Source organism: Squalius cephalus (assembly GCF_949319135.1).
Source record: "Squalius cephalus genome assembly, chromosome: 6".
Classification (NCBI taxonomy): Eukaryota; Metazoa; Chordata; class Actinopteri; order Cypriniformes; family Leuciscidae; genus Squalius; species Squalius cephalus.
Genome location: NC_137127.1, coordinates 11,713,987 through 11,738,711, shown reverse-complemented (window position 1 = coordinate 11,738,711; position 24,725 = coordinate 11,713,987). Strand labels below are relative to the sequence as shown.

The 24,725-nt window shown below is 40.1% G+C and overlaps 2 protein-coding genes across 2 annotated transcripts in view; both read right to left on the bottom strand.

The window, feature by feature from the left end:
• Window positions 1-11,272, bottom strand: part of LOC307160256 (hydrocephalus-inducing protein-like) — a 57,363-nt gene extending 46,091 nt beyond the window's left edge. The window contains exons 1-2 of the mRNA XM_079874202.1: window positions 10,867-11,272; window positions 5,610-5,634 (exon numbers count right to left, since the gene is read on the bottom strand). Of these exons, the coding sequence (XP_079730328.1) occupies window positions 5,610-5,612 (3 nt within the window). The 5' untranslated portion in view covers window positions 5,613-5,634; window positions 10,867-11,272. The remainder of the gene's footprint in view (window positions 1-5,609; window positions 5,635-10,866) is intronic.
• A 1,932-nt stretch (window positions 11,273-13,204) lies between these two features.
• The window catches only part of hydin (HYDIN axonemal central pair apparatus protein), a 69,418-nt gene continuing 57,897 nt past the window's right edge, over window positions 13,205-24,725 (bottom strand). Inside the window, exons 66-81 of the mRNA XM_079874719.1 lie at window positions 24,241-24,367; window positions 23,988-24,153; window positions 23,531-23,678; window positions 23,196-23,403; window positions 22,824-23,045; window positions 22,550-22,719; window positions 22,252-22,450; window positions 22,007-22,162; window positions 20,057-20,337; window positions 19,677-19,896; window positions 18,788-18,997; window positions 18,354-18,517; window positions 17,781-17,931; window positions 17,451-17,681; window positions 16,723-16,947; window positions 13,205-15,270 (exon numbers count right to left, since the gene is read on the bottom strand). Coding sequence (XP_079730845.1) covers window positions 14,761-15,270; window positions 16,723-16,947; window positions 17,451-17,681; window positions 17,781-17,931; window positions 18,354-18,517; window positions 18,788-18,997; window positions 19,677-19,896; window positions 20,057-20,337; window positions 22,007-22,162; window positions 22,252-22,450; window positions 22,550-22,719; window positions 22,824-23,045; window positions 23,196-23,403; window positions 23,531-23,678; window positions 23,988-24,153; window positions 24,241-24,367 — 3,388 coding nt within the window. The 3' untranslated portion in view covers window positions 13,205-14,760. The remainder of the gene's footprint in view (window positions 15,271-16,722; window positions 16,948-17,450; window positions 17,682-17,780; window positions 17,932-18,353; window positions 18,518-18,787; window positions 18,998-19,676; window positions 19,897-20,056; window positions 20,338-22,006; window positions 22,163-22,251; window positions 22,451-22,549; window positions 22,720-22,823; window positions 23,046-23,195; window positions 23,404-23,530; window positions 23,679-23,987; window positions 24,154-24,240; window positions 24,368-24,725) is intronic.

The window sequence follows — 24,725 nt, the reverse complement described above, 5'->3', positions numbered from 1 at the left end:
AGCATCGCTCAAGTTCGTAGAGAGCTTATTCAGTCCATTTTAAATTCTGATTTTGGCCGCCTCTCAAATGGGTTAAACCGTTAAACCATAGATATATTGCCTTTGAAGTGCAAGTAAATGCGCTAGAAAATCCGCGCTCATTCATGTGGATTTATTACACGGACGGAGAAAGCGCCGACGCCTGCATGATTTCATCTGACGGTACATAAGCATATTATAATCCATCTGTTCCGTGAGAGCAGAACGAACGAGCCTTTATTGACGTTTTAAATTTGAAAACCCCCAAAATCAACGAAATTGTCAGACATCCATTAGTGCATGTTCACAGAGGAAAACAACTGAAATACAGCGCTGGTTGTTCTCTCGAACGATAACGATGGAATCCAAAGACGTGGGCTTTGTACCCAAGTATTAAATTGTATGAAATAATCCCAAAAAAAAAGCACAAACACTGCAGAGAAGGCAAGTTCAGCAGCAACATTTGCTGAGGTGAAGTGACGGCTAGTAACAGCAGACAAACGCATTGACAGCGGCAATCCATCTGTCACTCAAGTGGCCAGTGGCCACACCCTTAAATTTAAATATTAATCAACTAAACGGATGAGTTATAAAATAATTCACCCCCCTCACAGTTGTTATGAAGGGCAAAATTAGCTGTATAGACCAAAGCCACATAGAGATCCAGGCTGTAAACATGTTTTTTTCTGCTGTAAAGTTGGTAATTTTAACATGAGGGAGATACAGATTTGACTCACTTCTGCAGCCAGGCCAAGCGGCCAGTCAATGAATTGCAGTTTAACTCACTTCCGTGTTGGTTTCAAGAGAGAGAAGGGGAGGTTGCCGCTTGGTGCAAACTCAAGGCAGGTGGGAGAAACCGAAAGGGCCTTAAGGTCTCTGACTCTTTTGAGGGACGAAATAGCTAGCAGAAAGATGGTCTTAAATGTAAGAAATTTCTCTGAAACTGAATCTAAGGGCTCAAAGGGAGCCCCAGACAGGCCTTCTAGAACTATTGAAAGGTCCCAAGCTGGCACCCTAGTGCGAGTTGCAGGCCTCAGCCTCAAGGTGCCACGAAGGAAACGTGTGATCAGGGGGGCTGGGTGAGTGAGGGAGAACCAAAGTGGACAGTGCGTCGTGTACTGAGGCGCAAAAAGATCCACTTCTGCTTGGCCGAAAAAACTCCCAAATTTGCTCCACCCCCTCAGGGTGGAGTCTCCAATCCCCTGGCCTCAGCCCCTGCCTTGACAGGGTGTCTGCTCCTATATTCTGGCCCCCTGGAATATACACTGCCCTCAGAGAGAGTATTTTCCCTAGGGACCACAGGAGGATCTGGTGCGCCAGTTTGCAGAGTGGACGCAACCGCAGACCCCCCTGCCGATTTATGTAAGAGACCACCGATGTGTTGTCTGTCCGAACAAGCACATGAAGCTCCAGGCAATTTATGTGCCAAGCGAGATGATGACTCCTCCACAGACCCTGAGCTGAGCGGCCTTCCATTACCGCTCCCCAGCCGGTGAGGGAAGCCTCTGTCGAGATCGCAACTCGATGGCAAAGAGCTCCCAACACCAGACCCTGGGACAGGAACCAATGTTTCCTCCATATAACAAAGGTGCGGCCAAGAAAAGTGGACCAAGAAAAGTGGACCTCTGTACTGGAGAAAGCACACTCTTCTTGGCATTGAGCCTCAACCCCAATTTCTGCATATGAGCGAGGGCGACATCTCGATGCCGAACCACAAACTGTTCTGATTCCGCTAAAATCAGCCAGTCGTCTATGTAATTCAGAATGCGTTTGCCCTGCAGCTTGAGCGGGGCCAGAGCTGCATCTACGCACTTCGTGAATGTGCAGAGTGATAGAGCTAGACCAAATGGAAGCACCCGATACTGGTATTCTTTGCCCCCGAAAGAAAACCTCAGGAACCTCCTGTGCTGAGGGAGGATGGAGACATGGAAGTATGCGTCTTTCAGATCTATCGTGACAAACCAGTCCTCGGATCTGATTTGACTCACGATCTGAGTGTCAGCATCTTGAACTTGAGTTTCTGAACTGTACGATTCAAACAAAGAAGATCTAGTATGGGACGCAACCCTCCATCCTTTTTTGGAACAATGAAATAACAGCTGTAAAAACCCCATTCTCTGTCGGGTGAATACACCTGCTCTATAGCCTCCTTTGCTAACAGAGCTTTCACCTCTTGCTCCATTACAAGAGCCTGCTCGGGATGTACTACCGTGAGCAACACCCCGTTGTAGAGTGGTGGACGAGAACCAAACTGGATTCTGTAACCTCTTTCTACTATCTGCAGGACCCATCGAGATATGTTTGGCAGATTCTTCCATTCTGTCAGAAAATCTACTAAGGGAACCAGCCTCTCGAGGCTGGCCTCTGGTGAAATTTTGAACCCCCCTCAGAGGGCACGAGTCTGACGCAATGTCGAGTTGACACTGCGCCAGAAGCTCGCTGGAGGCCGCTGCGCCACAGGGCACCAAGGGTGGCGTTTTTTTTTTTAAAAACCTCTGCCTGCTTCTTAGCCTCCTGGAACCTCTCGACGACCGAATTAACAGCGTCGCCAAAGAGGCCAGAAGGATCAACAGGAGCATCTAACAGAAAAGTTCTATCTTTCTCTTTAATTTCTGCTAGATTGAGCCAGAGGTGTCTCTCAGTGGCTACAAGGGCTGCCATAAACCGCCCAATTGCTCTGGCGGTCTCCTTAGTAGCCCTGAGAGATAAATCTGTGGCCCAACGAAGTTCTCAAACCTCATCGGGCCCTATCCCCTCACTTCTGTCCAGATCCCCCAGCAGGTCAGCCTGATATGCTTGAAGCACTGCCATAGTGTGAAGGCAGGCTCCGGCTTGACCTGCTGCCGTATATGCTTTGCCCACTAGATTAGATGTTGCTTTTAATGGCTTAGTGGGCAAAGGGACGAACCGGGAGACAAATAGCTCGCAAGCGTCTGTTCTGCCCGGGGCATCGCCCCACAGCCATACTCTTTCAACCCCCTTATGTCTGAATATATGTGAACTTGGGGGCTGAAAAGACGGGACGAGTATGGCTTATTCCACGATCTAGACAGCTCACTGTGCAGATCGGGGAAAAAATGGAAGGCCCCGTGATGAAGGTGAAACTTTAGATGTGAGGAAGCGCTCGTCTAATTTACTTTTGGGACGAGCACCCCTTTTCTCAACTGGCCATTCAATATGTAGTTTATCTACAGCACGAGTAATCACCTCCACCAGCTCCTCATATGCTGGGGAAAGAGATGGCGAATCCTCTTCCCCCCTGTTTGTGTCACTTTCAATGCTCAGTACATCTACCTCCTCGGAGCTAGAGTACTGAGGCATTGGGCTTTCTTCCCGGGCGGAAGAAGCCACAGCGCGGGCTTCTGACACTGGAGAGATAGCACTGGATCCCCCAGGTAAGCGAGGAGATAAGGCCCTCGGACCCTCCAACCCCGCTGAGAGATCCATTTGCGACCCCCAGGAATGCTTTCTCCATGCTGCCTCGGCAGCAGTGGGTCCAGCACCCTGAGGATCGCGAGCCTGGCCACTTTGGTCAAAAAGTGCAAGGCGGGAGTGGAGCATGCGAAGCGGAAGCTTCTCACAATGCTGGCAATCAGCCCCCTCAAAGGCTGATACCGCATACTCCACTCCCAAACACATCACACAAAGCTCGTGTGTATCCCCACCCGTTAAACAGCACGGGCAGGGAAAAGCACACAGTTTGTATAATTGTTTCGCCATAGTGTTTTTCTGATAGAACGTAACAGACAACAGTAAATATAACAGACAGTATAGACACAGATCGCTTGCTGAGGCAACAGAAGCTAATGCCGGTTGCACCGAATGCGCTTTTATCTCTTCCTGGTCATGACGTCACCCGCCCGTGACGTTCATTCTTTCCATTGGACTAGTTGACATAGATGCTTCAGACACAATCACGCTGGGGGGCGTTCCCAAAGCGTCATCGACGCATCGCGAGTTCCCTCGAAAGGGAACCAAAGTGTAGCAAAACATGGCACCCATCTCCTGTGGTCCCGATTCTTGTTTTTTCTTTCTCCCCCACCCTCTCTCTCTCTCTCTCTCTCTCTCTCATTAAAACTGTCACCAAGCTGCTCCCCTGGGAGTGGTTTAAAAATAACACAAACGGCACAAGCATCACACATCAAATAGCCACTACTCCTTTTAACAAAGTTTGTTGCAGGTTTTCTCTCTCTGTTATTTGTATCGACTCTCTTTTAAGCCCTGGTGCTATAACTAGTTTCACAGCATGGAGTTTTCCTTTTTCAAGAAAGCTAAAACAAAGAAAAAATATTTTGTATATATATATTTAATCTCAAACCAAAAGTTGAGACCCGGTCTGAGCCCATAACGACGGACAAGAGCTCAAGGCTAATCGGGAATCAGGAATCATATAGAAAACTGCATTACAATACAACTGGATGAAACGTAATATGAATCTTCTCATACAGTACATGAATTGTAGCATTGCAAAATATGTAACGAGGCCTCTCTTCATAATCATAATTGTTTTGTGGACACAGGGTATTAATATGGATAAAGAGGCCATTCTGCATAATGAGACTAATCTAAAATCAATTAGTAAATACATCTGGAATTTTTGCAGCAATTTAATTAGCATTGTAATATAAAAAAACTTAGTTTAGAACATCTAGCAAATGCAATCACTAGTTGGTGCATTACGTATTGATTTTCCTAGCAGATGATATCTCATTGAAATGATGTTATAATACTGTGCAGAAATAATACTGGTCAGGCATCTGAGAACAAAAACATCTGAACTTTTAATAAGCTCCGCAAATGGGAATTATTTAAAAGATTATGCGCAAGGCAGCACATTTCCATTGTGTTTTCTGGAATGTTTCTTCAAGTTCTGTCTTTTCAGCTGTCAGTACCGTGTGGACAGATGGTCAAGATCTTCAGTGTTGTGTAAAGCTATAATAGCTGTATTTTATTCTGTGGATCATACACCACCATCCATAAGTCTGGGGTAAGTAAGATTTTTTTAAACTTTTGAATTACCACTTTTATTCAGCAAGGAAACAAATTTTATCAAAAGTGACAGTAAAGACATTTATAATTTTACAAAAGTTTTCCATTTCAAATAAATTATGTTTATTTCCACATTAATAATAATAAGAAATGTTTCCTGAGCATCAGATCAGCATTTCAGAATGATTTATGAAGGATCACGTGACACGGAAGACTGGAGTAATGATGCTGAAAATTCAGTTTTGTATCACAGGAATAAATTACATTTTAAAATATATTAAAACAGAAAACAGCTATTTTAAATTGTAAGATTATTTTACAATATTACCATTTTTACTGCATTACTATAAATACTGTACAGCATATACTGTATGTATACTGTGTTTATTCTTAAATAAATGCAGCCTTGGTGAGCATAAGAGATTAAAAGAAATCTTATTGAAACGAAACTGTTGAACAGCAGTGTACATTGAAGAGATGGGAATTGTGTATTAAAGCAAACAGGGTCGAGTCTGATTTCATGTTAAGAATAGAACAGAGTCTAAGAATCACATTCACATTAATGATTTAACATGACATGATATGAAGCAGTTTACACTCACCATCCTTATCAGCTCTCTGGAAAATCTGAAATGAAACACACAAACACACAGAGAGAGAGAGAGAGAGAGAGAGAGAGAGAGAGAGAGAGAGAGAGAAATACAGTATATTAATACAAATTATTAATCATTTTAATTCACCTTATCATTTGAATTCAACTAAACTTGCTAATTATTTAGCCAAAACATGCGGCTCAACATTCAAATACTGGTAGTGTTGCTGTAAGCAGTCTGTAGCACACTTTCAGAAACCCTCCACCTTCCCCAGCTCCACCTGTATAGATCTGCTACGGGGGTTATTTCATGTGTTACATGTGCAGCAGCAGCAGCAGCAGCAGCAGCAGCAGCATGTCTTACATGCTCACAGCAATGTCTGTGAATGTATTGGCAGTAGAAGTCTCGGTCCTTGCTCTGCAGCAGCGTAGCAGACTATTCCGCCAAGACCAAATACATTAGCATTGCCATAGCCACATTACCATGCTCGTCTCTATTACCAATCTCTCCGAGAGTTGTCATGACAGAAATACAGTAACATAAATATTTTAAGATAGTGGCTGAAGAAAAGTAAAGTACTGTATTAGAAAAAAAGACTGATAAAAGTAATTTAAAAAATGTCTCTCTGTAGGGTTCAATGTCAGTCAACCTAAGGAGGAGGTGGTTCTAGGCTGTGTGCAATTGCATGATACATCCACCCCTTAACATGGTGCAATGAATCCTTCCATTGCATTTAGAAAACCAACAGCACAAATGACATTATAACCTTTAAGTTTCTTTTTGTTTTTTTTAATCAAGACTAAGCTAGTTTGTCTATAGCCAATGTGTTTGATTGAACTTGTGAGAGATTGAGCGAGTTGCTTGTTCTGTAAGAGCAACCTGATAACACTGTCCAGTCAGATGTGAAAAGGACCACTTAAGACTCTCTTGTAACAAAGGAAAATCACAGTCAATAGAATGTGCTGGAAGCGTTACTCACTAACTTACGGGCTAATTTTACAGAAGGCGATCCATTCAGACCTTCTCATTTTCTTCTTTTGAACTAGAAGCATATTCTTGGCCATTAAAAGAGGAGAGTGATTGTAGGAACAGCTACATTAGCCCGGGCTGCACAATTAATCGAATTTCTAATCGCGATTACGGTTACGGAATACGGATGCCACGATTACGTAATCGTTCAAAGCAGCGATTACAAAAAAAAAGCCGCTTACATTATTTATTATTATTCTGCTTGGTGTGTTTAGAGCACGTTACGCTGTGAGAGGCGAACCACGACTACTTCAGAGAACCCAGCACAATTAGGAACTAACGTTACCAACCAGAGACGTAACGTTAAGTGTACGCTGAAATAAAAAGTCTCTCACCTCAGAAAAACTTGACTTTCCTGTCCTGTCAGCCGCTATACTGCAGTAGCGCGCACTCTTCAATTGCACGCGCTATAAACTAGCATGCAAAGTCGTTAAGTTTTAAATTAGAAAAAAAAACGCGTTTTCCATATTCAGTATCTGCGGTCAGATGAGATGTTGTCAGGTTATATGTCAGTGTCATTATTCTATCGTTATTTTCTTAACTTGATACGAAATAAAAGTCTCTCACCTCAGAAAAACGAAATGTCACGTCCTGTTTGTCGTTACACTGCGCTTGTAGCCTGCACTCACTTTAACAGTTCTTGTAAGTATTGTGCATCACCATGGTAACTGTTGCTTCCATAACCCCAAAATGCCACTTATTGGTTATTTTGTATATTTTTAAATGACTGTGGTGGCAGTCTGACTAAGATTGTATTAACAAAAACTAGTTTGGGACTGGCTGCTATTTAATAACCTCGTAGGCCTACTGTTTATTTATCAGAGTATTAACGTTAGCAGGGCTGCCAACTCTCACGCATTGAGCGTGAGACTCACGCAATTGACACTTTTCACACGCTCTCACGCCACACATCCATTTTCTCACGCACAGAAAAATTGCGGAGCAAAGAGGTACTTTTAATATTAAACTAATTATCAGCTCTTATTCAGACAAAAATACGTTTGGCGCTTGTAAATGTGACGTGACAGATCGCTGAGCGCCTCAGTTCAAGTGCACGTGAACCGATCATCTGTTACTTTTTTATTTAAAGATGCAGTACAACTTACCGAAAGTATACATAATATCGACCAATTAGTGTTTTTCAACCACGGAAAGAGGTCAATATAACAGCAGCAGAACAATTATGTCACATAACGTTACATTTACCTCAGGAAAGCCATTTAATGACCATCTGTTAACTGAATAGAAAAAATAGCTCGAGAGGAGATTTTGCTGAGCACTATATTACATATTTATTATATTTTTACTTATGTCATTAAATAATTGTTATTATAACAAAAACTGCATTATATTTAATTTAATTTGTTATTTTTAATCTTTAATAATACCAGCAGATTGGGCCCTCTATGTTTATAGCATTAGGTGAGATTATTTTTTTAAATAAAATTTAAAATAAACAAGTATCCAAATTAGTCAATATTGAATCAAAATCGGAATCAAATCACAAGAATGGAATTGAAATCTTGAATTTTTTGTCAAGCAATAATAAAAAATGTATCCTACCAGTCATTGTACAATGTAAACATTGTAACATGTTGTCACTAAACTCATAAAATTCTATTTAGTTACCAAATGTTTTGACAATCACAATTACACTTATTGTGATGCAATATTTGTTTTTATATAAAATAAATGTGTTGTTCATGGTGTGTTGTTCTGTATTGTGAATCTGAATCTGAATAAAAATAATAAAATATTAAATATTATTCCAGACTTTAGTGTCACTCACGTGATCCTTCAGAGATCATTTTAATATACTGATTTGGTGCTCAAGAAGCATTTCTTATTATCATCTCAGTTGAAAACAATTATGCTGCTTAATATTTTTTTTATAAGAACAGCATTTATTCCAATGAATGGACTTGTTTAATATGTGGACTCACATTTAGACTTGCTAAGTCAGTTTGATTGATTCTCTGTGCTTTGGATCAAATCCAATTCACTGAACAAATGCCAAGTATATTTGCGTCAATAGTGCGATGAAGTCTTTAGTACATGTCAAGTGCAGTCACCATTTGATCATCTATCTGTTCTCACACATGTACATTAAAGTCAGCATGAAATCAAACTTGACAATTCATGTTTTTATGGAATATTGCAGTATTTATTATAAATAAGTAATACGTCCGTGCAGATCATTATTTTTTTTAATTCATGTGCCCTCCTAATCTTAAATAAAAATATCTTCCCCTACCTTTTGCAGCGACATCTCTTCTCTTCTCTGATGACGTGTTTACTGGTGTGAGGGCGGGACAACCTGTCACTCACATGACATCACGGTAATAGCAAACCACAACCATCCAATCCCGACCGACAAAATCAAGTCCGCCTGACATTTTTTCTTGTTCGAGAAGCGTTTAATTCGGATATACGTCACAATAGGAAAGAAAAGACTCTCGCAACTTCCGTTTCATGCCGACTTCTATGCCTAACGTCCTCGCTTTTAAAGCATAAACGAGAGCGATACTGTAATTTAGTGTACAGCATTCAACCCCAGTGGAAAAAAAGTGTTCAAAAAACATTAAATTGACTTAATTACTTCCTTAAGCCAGATGAGGTCTGGGACCTGAGACATGAATACTGTGAAACACACTTAGCCTAAATTTATGACAGCTTGTTACTTAGTTTTCACTGTCTGGTTTGGGGTAGCCCTGCTGAGAGAATTCAACACACCTTGAATCCATAACTTGTCTAGCCGGTGAATCGAAAGCTTTCTGAAATGGAAACAGTGGTCTTTACAACTGCATGCTGCTTTAGACACTTTTAAAATGAATCTGTGACTCAGTTGTTTACCAATACAGTGTTAAGGCTCAGTCAGGCTGATCCTGGAACAGAGGTGGCAGCAGACATGTCATTTGGTAGAGATGAGTTAAGTAATGGAATTCTCTCACAAAGCATAGGGGAAAATCAATTCCCCTACAAGCACCTGCGCTCCATACCTCCATACTATATGTACAAGCGCTCACTATCCATAAAAGACAAATTATCTACAGCACCTCATTATCTGCTTAACCCCTCCCTTATTAATTTCCTCCACCTTCACTATTGTATTTATACTAGGGTGCATCAGTGCCTCTGGTCTTTTTCTGAGGTTTTTAATTAGTTTTTGTCCCCTTTCCTTTCTAATAAATTATTTAGATTCGAGTATGCTTCTCTGAGACATACAAGAGTCACATTAGGGGGATGAGGAGGACTCACACCCTGAACGGTTTAGCAACAATGACCATCTGACAGTATATTATTTGACTTATTACGTGACTACTTAGCAAAAAAATAACTAGCCTACTTGTCTTGTACATGAAATATTGATTGAGTTGAGAAATAATTTTTTATCATCGTAGCCTACTAGTAGATTATCTTAGCTTCCGCTAAGAAAAATAGTCCATTACTTCATACATTAACCATAGACTGTAAAGACATTAACACTTAAACAATATTACATCATCAATTTAAATATTATAAATTAAGTTGCTGTAAATTAAAATAACTTCTTTTAGTTATCTGGGATTTAGAACCGTAACTTAGTAAGTAGGCGATCTCTCATCAGTATTTCTTTTCGGTTCGTTGCTTTGTTTTTTTGCTTGAGCACTCTTGAGCTTTTATCAAAGGTTTTATGCTCACAACACAATGTAGGCCTATACTAAAATTAAAACAAACCATTTTTGTCGTAGCTAAGCTATGTATGTAACCATTTTTAGTCGCACGATGGCGCCAGGTTACTTTGTGTCATGTGCAGAGTAGCCTAAGTGCGCGGAGTGATTTAACGATGGTATTTTACCATCGTCAAATTCAACGCGAAATATCTAATTTAGCTGATTAGCTATTATACAAAAATTTATTGCACGCGATTAAACAATCAGAATTTAGTACTCCAGAAAAACGTGTAATAATCTAAAATTTTACATAACATTGACATGCAAAGTGTCAAATTCATAACTGTTCTGCAAAATGGGTGGATTGGATAAAAAAGTTAAATAGATTAAAATTCATAAAGTGTATTTGCCTTGCTGTAATTACTTGAGTAGGCTATCAAAGGTTGGCGAGATATTTTTTTAACTGTTCAAAACTTGGTTAATTGTTTAATTAATTAATCTATTATGGCGATTGAATAAAGTTGAACGAGTGCATGCATTTCATGTTTCTTTATACATACAATGATAAAATATTAAAAACCTACGTCCAAAATGACAAGAGATGCCCTTTCGGGGCTCCGGTGCAAAGAACTGCTCCTGAGCCACCGCCGCCTCCTCCTTCACATATTCCCGAGTAGAGATGCTTTTATTGTCGCTCATCTTGGTGACTATCCAGCGGACGAGCCCGTCAATTCCACCGGGCTGAGAACCGCTGTTTCCGGACTGTGCAGCCGTCGCTGTCTCGCTGTCCTGAGCCCCGGGTTTGGGCTGGTCTTTGCTGTCCTGTGCCCGGAGTTTAGCTTGTTCTTTGTGGAGCAGTTTTTGGACACCGTCCCTGCAGTAGCGCGCTGCTTGTTCACACATCCTTTTGCCGCGGAGCGTTCATGCTGCGCGCTATGGGGGCGATCCCTCCTCCTCTATGACATCAGCGGCGGCACACATCCCAAAACTCAGCCCTCCTGTCTCACCCATAGGTCTCACCTAACCGGAGCAGTTCAATAAGTGCCATCCATTTAGTCCAGATGCAGAAAAATGCGAGAAAAAGCATTATTAGCACTTTAGAGAGTAGCTAGGCCTACTATTAAATAGGGAATAGACTGTATGCCCATTGATCCCAGACAGCTTTTAAATAATATGGTAATGTTGGTAAAGTCCATTCTTGGCTTAGTTTACTGAAGTAACTCTCAGTTTTAGATCTTTGCCATTCGTGGAAACATATGATCCGTATTTTCCTCTTTCCTCTACATGGCTATTAAAAAGACACAATAAATACACCTAATTGCATGCTTTTAAGTCATTATCTCACAGAAATAACGATATTTAGGCCTATTCTACATATGCTAGATGCAGTTAAAGGTAAGGTAGGCAATATTTTCATAAAACACTTTTGTTATTCTTGTTGAAACTCTCTTAAAGGAATAGTTAACTTTAAAATGAAAATTCTGTCATCATTTACTCACCCTCAAGTTGTTTCAAACCTGTATGAGTTTCTTTCTTCTGCTGAACACAAAATATTTTGAAGAATGTCAGTAACTAGACAGTTGATGCGTCCCATTGACTTCCATAGTAGGAAAAAAAAATATTCATACAGGTTTGAAACAACTTGATGGTGAGTAATGATGACAGAATTTTCATTTGTAAGTGAACTAGTCCTTTAACATCCTGATTGCAATCGATAACAGAAGTGGCCTAAATATTACAAAATGTACAAATATCATCTGTTGAAGTCTCAGAACCAAAAAAGTTTGTCCAATCATTGCATTCGGTCCAATGTCACCTGCCTGTCAGCGTATGTACAGTATTTACAGTTACTACTGAACCAAAACAATGAGCTTATGCTGCGTTCACGCCATGTCATAACCGTATTTTAGAGACGGCAACCCGTGACGTTCTACTCTGAGTTGTTCTCTTTAGTCTTTACCACACATAAACAAACTCAGTGGCTCATTGTGGCATGTGCAGGGAGCAAAATGACATTAGTGAATGGTTATTCTGGCTCCTTTTTCAGTTTGAGGCTGACAAACCAGATGCAGAGACATTGGGGATGTGCCTTTCACATGAGATTGGACACACTGAGGCAGACTGATAATATATGTGCTGTTCATTTATATATTATATTTATTAGACTGCATAAATGTCTCAGCTAGCAGCAGTTGTTAAATGTATATTGTTGAGGTGAATATAACCACTTATATAAACAGGTAGAAAAATATAAGCTGAATAAAACCATAATAAAGGAAAATAAAATGTGTGTGTGTGTGTGTGTGATCAAAAATACTAAGCTTTATAGTATATTACATTTTTAAAATACTATAAAGCTTAGTATTTTTGATCACACACACACACACACTCAAGAGTATCTGGAACACTTAAATTATTGATGACACTTCATATGAGCAGTGTTATTTTAGTATAATTTACATATATACTATTATAGTTTCAGATTTCACTTTAATTTTAGTTTAAGTTTTAGTAACTTTGTTATGAGCTTTTGACATTTTTATCAGTTTTTTAAATATTTCTATTTATCTTTAATTTAATTTGAATTCAGTTTTTGTTGTTTTGGTACTTAGTAGCTATTTATTTTTGCCAAGGATACAATTTTCATTTGAGTTCATATATATATAGTTAACAATAACAGCACAGATATAATAAGTAACTTCTAACCTTCTGCACTGCATATGAGTATGAAACATATACACTATATGCACACACACATGAACCTAGAGGGAATATACCTCCCATCATGCCTCAGTAGACAGGACATTTTAAAGGTGATGTAAGAGCAACAAGTGCACCTCCTGGTGGACTAAAGAGGAGCACCTGAAGCTACAGCAGTTCACTTGATACTTGACTGGTGTGATTCAAACAGCAAACCTGAGTGCTACAGAAATGTTTATTTTTTTGTTCATTTTGAGTCTTTACAATACATTTGTGTTTTGTTTAAAGAAGCATATTTCTTCAAACTGAAAGATGGATTAAAAATAAATAAAATCATCTTTATGTGAAAAGAACAAATTTAAAACTTAAAGGTGATCTAAGTGATGTTGGGTGACGTCACTTCTTGTTGACGTTTGAAGTATTGTCAAACAAAACGGACCCAAACCCCACCCCAAATCCTTCTTGTCGGTTATTGGCTGGAACAGTTTGTTATGTTTCGTGGTGCGGGTTAGCCCAGCACAGGGGCCGGTTTCACAAAGCTATTTTAGACTGGTCTATAGTGTTAGACTAGTATAAAATTTGCTTATAGACTAGTCTAATGCAAGTTAGACTGTTTCACAAAAATAAAGACTGACTTATTTAGACCAAAAAAATTAGACACCTTACCCCCAGGCTAACTTAGGTTTAAGACTCTATGTTACCTTGGCAACCAGCAGTAACAATCAGTTAGCCTACATTACAAACAGCCAGAAGAAAAGGGAAAATGGCTCATAATTTAAACATTTCTTCTTGTTACTACATTCCCAAGTAAAATGTCCAACGATCGACGTGCTCCCTTTCATAGTCTAAACCGTGGACGCAAGCAGACGCAAGCGTCACGGGCGATGCGTGAAATGCAATACACCGCTCACGCAACAGGGAGTAGTAGAGTCATAGTGGAGTCATAGCTCTGAACGCCCGTCTATTTCGCTTCAAACGCTCGCTTTGGACGCGCGAATGGATTCAAAATGTTCAAGCGTCGAACTAGACGCGATAGACGCGGATTTGACGCTCTATTCGCGTTTGGTGTGAACGCAGCATAATAGGCTGCGATGTCAAGATTGCAATGCTGGAATGTGTGTATGTGTGTGTTTCAGAGAGAGAGAGGCACGGGCGCGATCGAACAGTGGAAACATAAAAACATACTCCGTCATTGAATAAAACAGTAAAATGCAAACTCGGAATGTGGCGTAAACCTGCAATAATTAAATATGTTAAATACTCCTCCAACAAACAAATATTTTCTGCTGGGGTAAACTGCACTGAGCGGTTGAATGCGCTTACTCGATCCGCCATGTTTTTTGTTTTGAAAAGTGTCTTATTTTACCCAGAATGCATTGCAGTGTAGTCCTACTTAAGATAGTCAGAGTCTTAAGTGCTTTGTGCAACGGTCTGATTTAGATGTCTATCTGAAGTCTGACTATCTACTATATCTAAGCCATAGTCAAAGTCTATCTTTGTGAAACCGGCCCCAGTTTGTTTTTGTAGCCGTTTGTGGAGCCTGGGCTGTCTACAGAGACAGCGTTTACAGTGTGTTCAGGGGACAGGCAGCTAGCGGATAGTGAGGAGATGTTTGCTGTATGTGACAAAAAATGTTTTGGCCTAAAAAACGCGTGACATCGCTTAGAGCACCTTTAACGGCCCCAAGAAACATGTATATAAAAAAAAAAAAAATGATTATTAAATTTTCTAACCACTACCATGAATCATTTTATCCAAAGAATAGTAGACCTCCTTCTTCATGCTGTTTTTTTCTCTGAAGGAAGCTCTGGACAGTAACCTTTCAAGTAATAAACCCAGAAGATGCCCTGTCCATGGCTCTCCATACGTGGGCAGGAAATTGTCAGCTTTCCGTGACATGGGCCTCTGGAGCTCGTAGGAGGGCCGTCAAATAAAACCTGTATGTGCTGAGTTTTTTGAGGTGCAATAGTCTCTGCACCCTTGATAGTGAAGGCAGGGTTGTCTACCTGAAAGGAGAAGGTGGTGGCCTGTTGAAAGACATTCTTAAAGGAGATAGAGACACTGGAACCTAAGCTGATGGCGAGGGGACCCTGAGGTTTAGGTGGGGTGCAGGTGCCAAACAGAGGGAAGACATACTCCCCTCCGACGTCTGAGGAGATGGTGAGCCGGCTTTGGATGTCTCCCACCTGGCAAGGTTCGAAATGAACTGGCACGCTGATATCTGTGCCAGTCTGGTTCCCAGCTGCTGCTTTAATGTTCTTTTCTACAGTGAAGTTTGGGTTGTCCATCTGAGTCAGAAACCAGATTTGAGAGGAATTATTTTAGCAAAGATATTAGAATTTATGTTGCTAATGTTGTTGCAAACCTGTATGACTTTATTTTTGGCAAGGCAAGGCAAGGCAAGGAAAGTTTATTTATATAGCACATTTCATACACAATGGCAATTCAAAGTGCTTTACATAGAAGAAATGAAAATAATAAAAAGAAATAAGAATAATTAAAACAGTTTAGAAAAATAAAATAAAATACAGTACAGTACAAACAGTCGGACGAACAGTGGCACAGTGCTCATTCAGTAAATGCACAGCTAAACAGAAGTGTTTTGAGTCTGGATTTGAATGTGAGTACTGTAGGAGCACATCTGATCTCCTCTGGAAGCTGGTTCCAGCTGCGGCTGGCATAATAGCTAAAAGCAGATGCTTAGAGTGAACCCTTGGTATTTCTAGCTGATGTGAACCTAATGATCTGAGTGATCTGTTGGGTTTATATTCAGTGAGCATATCTGCAATGTATTGAGGTCCTAGGCCATTGAATGATTTATATACCAGTAATAATACTTTAAAATCAATCCTACATCTAACTGGGAGCCAGTGTAAAGACCTGAGGACTGGTGTGATATGTTCATATTTTCTGGTTCTGCTCAGAATCCTGGCAGCAGCGTTCTGTATGAGCTGCAACTGTCTTATGGTCTTTTTGGGAAGGCCAGTGAGGAGTGCATTACAATAATCCACCCTGCTGGTTTCTCTAAGTCTTGTCTGGAAACAAAGCATCTAATTCTTGCAGTATTTTTCAGATGATAGTATGCTGATTTAGTTATTGCTTTGACATGACTACTGAAACTAAGGTCTGACTCTAGTGTCACACCAAGGTTCCTGACTTGATTTTTACCCCTAGAGTGAAGGTATGTGTTCACCTTGAGAACTTCATCTTTGTTTCCAAACGCAATGACAGTTTTGTCTTTGTTTAACTGAAGAAAGTTTTGTCACATCCAACTGTTGACTTCATCAATGCATTGGCACAGGGAATCAATGGGGCTGTAATCATTAGGCGATAGTGCTAAGTAGATCTGTGTGTCGTCTGCATAGTGGTAAGCAATTTGGTTCTTTTTCATTATTTGGCTCATTGGGAGCATATACAGGTTGAACAGGAGTGGTGCAAGAATTGAGCCTTGCGCCATGATTTCTTTTGTGGAAAGACTTAAAAAATGTCTCTTTTTGTCCATACAGTGAAAATAAATGGATTGTTTTAGACACCATTGACCTGCATGGTATGGACAAAAACAATTCAAACATCCTTCAAAATATCTTCTTTTGTGTTCGACAGGTTCATACAGGTTTGGAATGACATGAGGTTGAGTAAATGATGGCAGAATTTTCATTTTTGGGTGAACGGTCTCTTTAAATCCTATTATCACGAAGATAAAATCTGTTAGATAATAATGGGAAATTAGGGTCTCTTACCTTGCAGATATATTCGGTCTTGACACGAGAGAAGTTGGTGAACTTAGCTATGACACTGTGTTTGCTGCCAAGTGGTGCTCTGAAATATAAAGGCTTCTCAAGGGGTGCAGGAAGGGCCTTCAGCTGAAGCTCATAAAAGAAGTGTCCGAGTTCAGCAGCGTACAACACCAGCCGGGCTGTGGACTCTCCCTCACACAGAGGTAGATATTCAAATGTAAATCTAACCTAAGTAATAAAAAACAAAAAACAAGACTCTTAAAAAAAACGGCCATTAAATACTAGGGTCACCACAGCAAAATCACCTTGGTTTTTTCTTCGTTTGCATTTTTGAATTTTTGAATTATTTTTTTAATGGTCCACGATGGTGCACATCTTAAAGGGATAGTCCACCCAAAAATGTAAATCCTGTCACCCCTCATGTCATTCCTAACCTATATGACTTTCTTTCTTCTGTGGAACACAAATGAAGATATTTTGAAGTATGTTAGTATCTAAACAGTTTTCAGTGACCATTGACTTGCATTGTACAAACCAAAAAATACAACGGAATTCCATGGAAACTGAAACTGTTTGGTTATCAACATTCTTTAAAATATCTTCCTTTGTGTTCAGTAGAAGAAAGAATTTCATACAGGTTTGGAATGACTTGAGGGTGAGTAAATGATGACAGAAATTTCATTTTTGGGTGAACTATCCCTTTAACTTTGTGTTTCTGAAAGTATACCTACCTTAGACTGAGCAGGCACAAGAAACTGTGGCGGAAAACTGATGTCTGAATTCTGGCACTCTGCAGAGAACGACACGTCCACAAGAAGAGGGTTCTCCACCTCCGTGAACTCTGATGTCATCTGCCTCACCCGGGTCGCCATTTCTATAGTGTCAATCAGTCCCGGAGCCGTCGCTTTAAAGTTCAGATTGTAGAATAGGAACTCTCCAGTTGTCTCATTACTGAATGTCACCTGTGTAAGCGAGGAATATGATATTTCATAGGGCATAAATCTGTTTTATAACCAAAGTAGTCTGTATTAGCATTTGTATGGGTGTATGATGGCACTTGCTTTAGCACTGTACTGGCCCTCTTTATAAGTGAAGAAGGAGAGTTTGTAGTTCTTCGTATCCAGTGCAGGCACATCAATGTATTCCAGGCCCTTCAGGGAAACGATGCCATCTGAACGATCTGGTTTGATGAGCTCCATCACAGAACGGAACCTGCACAGCAGGATAAAAAACACAATGATCAAACATAAATTATACAATGTAGCTAAGTAGAGGAATTGAATTTGCAACCGTAGCTTCAGAATTTATGGTCAGCGGAAGGTTTTATGATCATTACAAAGCATATCTCAAGAAGCACTGTATTGTGTGGCTGTTTTATGGGTATTTTCAGGATTAACAATGTTTATCCATGTGCAATGAGCATGTTTATGTGCAATGCATCCAAGAAAAGTTTAGGATAATATGGCATTTTGCGGCAAATATAATCTCTGTAGGTTAATTCTAGCATCTTTATCCCTTTATTTGGAAGTCTTTGCAATAAACTTGTATTTAATTAATTGAAAAATAAGAAATAAATGACTTATTTCATGATTGTGAAATACAAATATGTATATGTTTCGGTGTGGATGAGGTACCTCTGAGGTCTGGGCAGCCAGTTGTGGACAGGTAATATCTGTGTGTGGTAGGTTTTGCATTTGATCTCTTCGGTTACTGTGCCTTCAGCCTTTGGTGGCTCAGCTGTGCCTTGCAATATGTACAGTATTCCACTGCCGTCAGGAAAGGAGAAGAACAGAGAGCCCTGCACCAGAAACAAGTCACCATGAAATCAAAATTGACAGTTCTTATTTTAATGGAATACTGCAATAAATGATTTGACTGTGCACATCATTATTTTTTTTAAATTAATGTGCCCTCATAATCTTTAATCAAAACATCTTCCCCTCCCTGCCAGTCGCTATGGGATTTCTCTAATGACTATTTGGAAATTTGTTTTGAATTGTATAGTTGAATAGCTGTTTCAAGAATAATGAATGGAAAGAGCCTTCATCTTGTGTAGAGAGTGCCATACCTCATGCCTCTCCCCGTCTGCAGTCATGACCAGAGGCTTGTATGTGATCTCATAGGTGTTCTGCTGTGAAGGCTCAATGAGGAGAGTGGGCGGCCCACTCCAGTGCTCTCCCTCTATGACACATTTCAGAGTCCAGCGCTGGTTAATGCGGCTGGGCAGAACCAGAGACTGAGTACACTGACTGCGCACCTGACATACGAAATTCGCCACCTGCTCACACAAAAGAGAAAGAAAGCAAGAAAAGTGACACAATGAATAGTCCTGGCCTTTAACTTTAACATTTTTATCAGCACATCTATTATTAGTAAATATACAAGGTTGCAGTACTCATTAAAGAAAATGGTTCCACAGTCACATTCAGACTATTGGCGCTTTTCCACTACACAGTACCAGCTCGCCTCGGCTCGACTCGACTCGCCTTTGTTTGGTTTTCCACTGTGTAAAAGTTGTACCTGTACCTGCTTCCAGGTACTTTTTTTCGTATCACCTCCAGCGAGGTTCTAAGCGAGCTGAGGCAATACTAAAATGTGACGTGAAAACACGGCAGACTGCTGATTGGTCAGAGAGAATCGTCACTATTCACTGCGTCATCATTGCACGCGCCAGACGGAGTATCCTGAATAAAAAACAGCAAAAACAAAAACATCCAAAAACAGCATACACTTGATTTCCTCCATTGTCCTGTGTGTGTGGGTAGCGGGTGTGTGTCGCGTAGAAGATTAAGTCACGGCAGTTTCCTGCACCGTCGCTATGACGACCAGGTACTATTGTAGAGGTACTATCTGCAATGGAAAACGGAGCGAAAAGCGAGCCGAGCCGAGACGAGGTGAGTCGAGTCGAGTCGAGCTGAGCTGGTACTGGTAATGGAAAAGCGCCATAAACCACTTACCTCTGCTGCGACCTGCGGGACAATGCAGGAGCCAGTGAGGGTGAGTTTTAATGGTTTGCCCCCCTCTACAGCACAGCAGAGACCATCATAGCGCAAATCTTGACTCAGCTCCGTAGGGGCATAGGTCACTTCAAGAGATACTTCCATCCCTGGGGTCATGTAGCCCTCAGCAGGGAAAATTGTGAAATCGGGAGCAAAACCCTTTACATCCCACTTAAATCTGAAGAGAACAAGGAAAAGCTGAAGATGCAGAAATACAAATATATATTTCTATTTGAGTCCATTTCATATTTTTTAACTCAGATTTATTAATTTACAGATTCAGCTACACATTTTAGATGCAACCAGTCACTGAATTGTGATTACGCATGAATGTGTACCTCGCACCAATGTCTCCTGTGTTCTGCATGATAATACGACGGGTGGCTTGGCAGCGCTGCACCACAGCTCCAAACTGCAGGTAGTCTGTGTCCAGTCTTACCTCCACCCCCTGGCAGCTGCCCTTCATGACCAGCAGAGGGCGAATAGCACCTAGACACTCCAGATGCAGCTCCTCTATGAAGGGAGGCATGCGCTGTTCAGGAGAAAAGAGAAGCTCCACCACACAGCGGCCGCCCCCCTCTTTAAGTGTCACCTCCCCCTCTGGACGAACAGACAAGATCTGAAAAAGCACAATGATTCTTTTTAATGTATAGAGTGCAGTGGAATGTGTGCATGTTTCCATATACACTCAGGTCCACATGTCTGGGACTACATTGTAACATTGATCATGTGACATCAAGATTTAAGATCTATGAGCTCTTTTGAGCTCTTTCACTACAGTTCTAGTCTACTGTACACTACTGAACAAGTCTATTTTAAATAAATGCTGTTATTTTGAACTTTCTATACATCAAAGAATCATAAAAATATTAAGCAGCATAACCATTTTCAACATTTATAATAAGAAAGTTTCTTGAGCAGCAAATCAGCATATTAGAATGATTTCTGAAGGATCATGTGACAGTGAAGACAGGAGCAATGATGCTGAAAATTCAGCTTTGCCATCATAGGAATAAATAAACATTTTAAATACATTAAAATTAGTGCTGTCAATCATTTATTTAGTTTACTAATTAATCACACATTTGTCTTTAATTAATTGTGATTAATCGCACCTAACATTAAAGTTTTTTAAAGTTACAAAAGTTATTCAGTCAAGAGCAGTGAGTGATTTTCTCTATCTTTTGTTCTTTGATTAACCTTAATGACAGAGACAGCAGCAGCTTTTTTAGGCTGCTGTCACTTTAAGACACACATCCTATTTTTCTCACAACTTTACGTTCATTTAACTAATTTACAAAATGAGAATTTTTACATAATTGTGTGTTTTCGTCCGTTCAAGCACGAAAGAGGTGGCATTCTGTTGTTGGGAACTTTTATTCCTTCATCGAAGCAAGACCAGGAGACGTTGGGATCACGTTCAAACAGAAGTTATTCTTTATTGAGAACTTTGCTGTACGTTGGCTGCAGTTCGTCCAACAATCTAACTAATGTAACTTTACATGATATCTTATAGGCATTTCAGTGGGCTGTCCTTAAAGATGCTGACCTTACACACAGCCTTAGGGATGACCACTAAGTCTAATCATCTAAAGACAATAGAGGCAATTACCCCCAACTGAGATAATGGTACCCCCCAAATTGTATAAACAACACATGGTCACGAAAACTAAGACTAGGTAAACATTCACACAGTTCAATTCTCAGTAGGAAGATCAAAGACTAACAAAACCCTTTCAAAGGAAACTATGTTAAATCTAATCAGTAAATGGATGCCCTCATGTTCACCTTGAATGCCCAATACAGTGTAGTTCACCTTAGTTTTTTATGTGATGTTATGTAAGGAAGTAGGATCAGCAGATCTAAAACATATTCTTCAATTTGTAATCCTACACTGTGCAGCCCTTTCGGGTGTTTATTCACAGAGAACCTCTTCACAAACAGCGTGCCAGTACACATTTTTGTTATTTTTTTGTGTCTTATCGCACTTGTATGGTTTAATAGCACTTGAATGAATGATAGCGCGATCATATACTGTAGCGCCACAAAAGGATGAAAGAAAAAAAATGGATGCTGAGTTAATTGCATTAATTGTAACGCGTTAAACTGAAAAAAATTATTGCATGCGTTAACGCATTAATTTTGACAGCCCTTATAATAGAACATTTATTTTAAATTGTAATAATATTTCACAATATTAATGTTTTACTCAAAAACATTAGAAAATCTTCCTGACACCAAACTTTTAAAAAGTAGTGTATAAGAGAGTGTGCATGTGCACGTGTTACCCTTGAGTCCTGGAGAGAGTTATCAGAGTGTCTGCAAAGACAAAAAGTCAGGGAAGAGTGGCTGTTGTTCACCAGAGGGACCAATTTCTGACTTCGCTGCCCAATCTGCAGAGCTCCAAAATTGACCACCTTATGTGCTGAGTCCTCTAAATTAATCTAAGACGAAAAACAGTGAAGGATGAATATCTGTACATCAGGATGCAGAAAAGTAGGATCATTCAAATCTCCGACACCCTCTTTGTCACCTTCATTTCAGTGCCCTGTCCCAGGATCTCCACTACTTGTTTGGCACACTTATTCATCTCAAAAACCACCTTTTCGTGGTAACGAACTGCTTTGCGTGGGTAGAATGAAAAGAGAGCTTCTACAGAGCCGCCTGGAGGAAGGACTTGAGGGGAGAAAGTGACCTCCAGGATGGGTGTGTTGGAGAACAAACAGTCTAGACTGAATAAATAACATCATATTAGAAAAGCAAACCATAAAATTTCACTTTACACATTTTAGAACTTGAACATTATCATGCAAAACAAAAATAGTTTCTACCTGATTCCTTTGCTGCTTCTATTACTAATCACCAGTGTGTGTGTAGCAGGTACCATACCAACACAGTATATGAAATGCATTCCAAAGTGGTGCTTGAGGAAAGAAAATTCCAGGTCTGGAGTCATAGCTGAACCCATCAGGGCACAACAGAATGTCGGTCCATTCTTTATCTACAAACAGAGGAAAGAAAGACAACAAATTATAAAATGGAAAATAAAACAAATGATGTAAATGAGATGGGGACAATAAGAACGACAAAAAGGACAAGGTCTACCTTAATGGAAAAAGTCAGATCTTTAAGCACACATTTTCGCTGAGGGCAGAAGGTCACGGTGCAGTAACTCTGTCCACCTACAGCCACCGTGTCCAATGTAGGTTCCACTTGCAGGTGGGGCTGCAGCGTTGCAGGCCCAGATAGATCATACTTAACATCTAAACTAAACTTCCCAGGATTAGACACCACAAACGTACATGTGGATTTATCGTTTAGCTCCACCTATTCAGGGAACAGATGACAGGAATTGGCAAAAAGCTTAATCAAAATTTTTTGGCTGGAAATCTGCCAAAGACGAATCTTGACTTTCACACAACATACCGCCACACACACACACTTTGCATTCATAACTGACTTCACATAAATTTTTACTTGTTTGAAGTCAACCGGATGGATCTGGTGTGATGAGAGCTCTGTGGTGGATCCCTCAGGGCTCTCATATCGCACATGAGCATTCATGCTGCAACACTCTCCCTTCACATTCATGGTCAACGACTGGAACTTCCTCCGCACTGTCACCACTAGATTAAAAGCCACATGTCCCTCACGAGTGGGAGTGATCCGTATGACCATCGGGATCCTGTCAGAGGCAGATGTTAAAGGGTGTAAACAAAACCAGTGCATAAGATCAAACGGTGTAAACCGTTTTTGACTAAATAAAATAATAAATGTTATGTCTCAGGCTTTATACAAATATAATAACATACTTATCTTTGGGTGGAACTGTTCCCTCCATAGGCTCTACCACTAAGCTGTCCTGGTAGCCTTCAGAGTGGCATGAGGACTCTTGGACCATAAAATGGAATGGTTGATCATCTCCATTAACCACAAAAACAGTCTGATGAGCTTCAAAACCTGCACATAAAGGCACATGGATGCCCCTGGTGAAAAGACTGGCATGTGTTACCCATAACTTCAGAGTAAAATAATCACATCAGTAACTATCTAGATCAGTAGCTGTTATCATTTACAAGAATATCTCATTATTGATTTTCCAATGTTCCATTGTTGGTTTGGACTCCATTAACATTCATTGCATGGACAAAAACAGTAGAAACATTCTTCAAAATATTCTGTTGATTCTGTAAATTCTAAAATCAAATTTTAATTTTTGGCTGAACTATCCTTTAACATGTCAGAATTTAGCTTTTTTTTTAACCTCACCTAGTAGCAAGCTGCCCAGATTGAGGTGGGCTCGATCAATATAGACTATAGGCTCATTAGCAGAGCCCACCAGCAGAAAGGGCAAAGACAAGTTGAGTTCAGGAATTAAGAAGGTCCAGAAGGATTCCACTAAATCCAGGTTGAGAACCTGGTACTCAAATGAGGCCTGAAAACAACAGAGATGAAACTTTGATATTGATGCATCTGACCAGCAGAATATTTGCACCATGATTTGTTAGAATAAACAAAACACCTTCGCTTCTTTTCCCGGCTGAATGGACTTGTTTGGTGTAAGGCAGTTGAAAGGAGATTTGCCTGAGTCGTCGCATCTCCAGATGAAAGAGTATGGCTTGTTCGTGGGATTAATAATACCAAATTCCCTGAGAGAAAATAATCTATTCATTATTTCTGTATAATATCACTCACCCATTTATTAAATCAGGGACAAGACTGTCAGCATATTGTATATATATAGTATATAGAGTACAGTATATACATACACTACCATTCAGGGGTGCATTTCCCATACAATATTGTAACTCACTGCTTAACCTTCATAGTACGAAGGTACGCATCTCGCATCTCTCTCTCTCTCTCTCTCTCTCTCTCTCTCTCTCTCTCTCTCGTTAATTAATTAATTCAAATAAATGCTATAATTAATTAATTCAAATAAATGTAATCACACCACTTTATCTCTGTGTCTAATTCAAAGCGGGCAGAATGCTAGATCTAACTGAT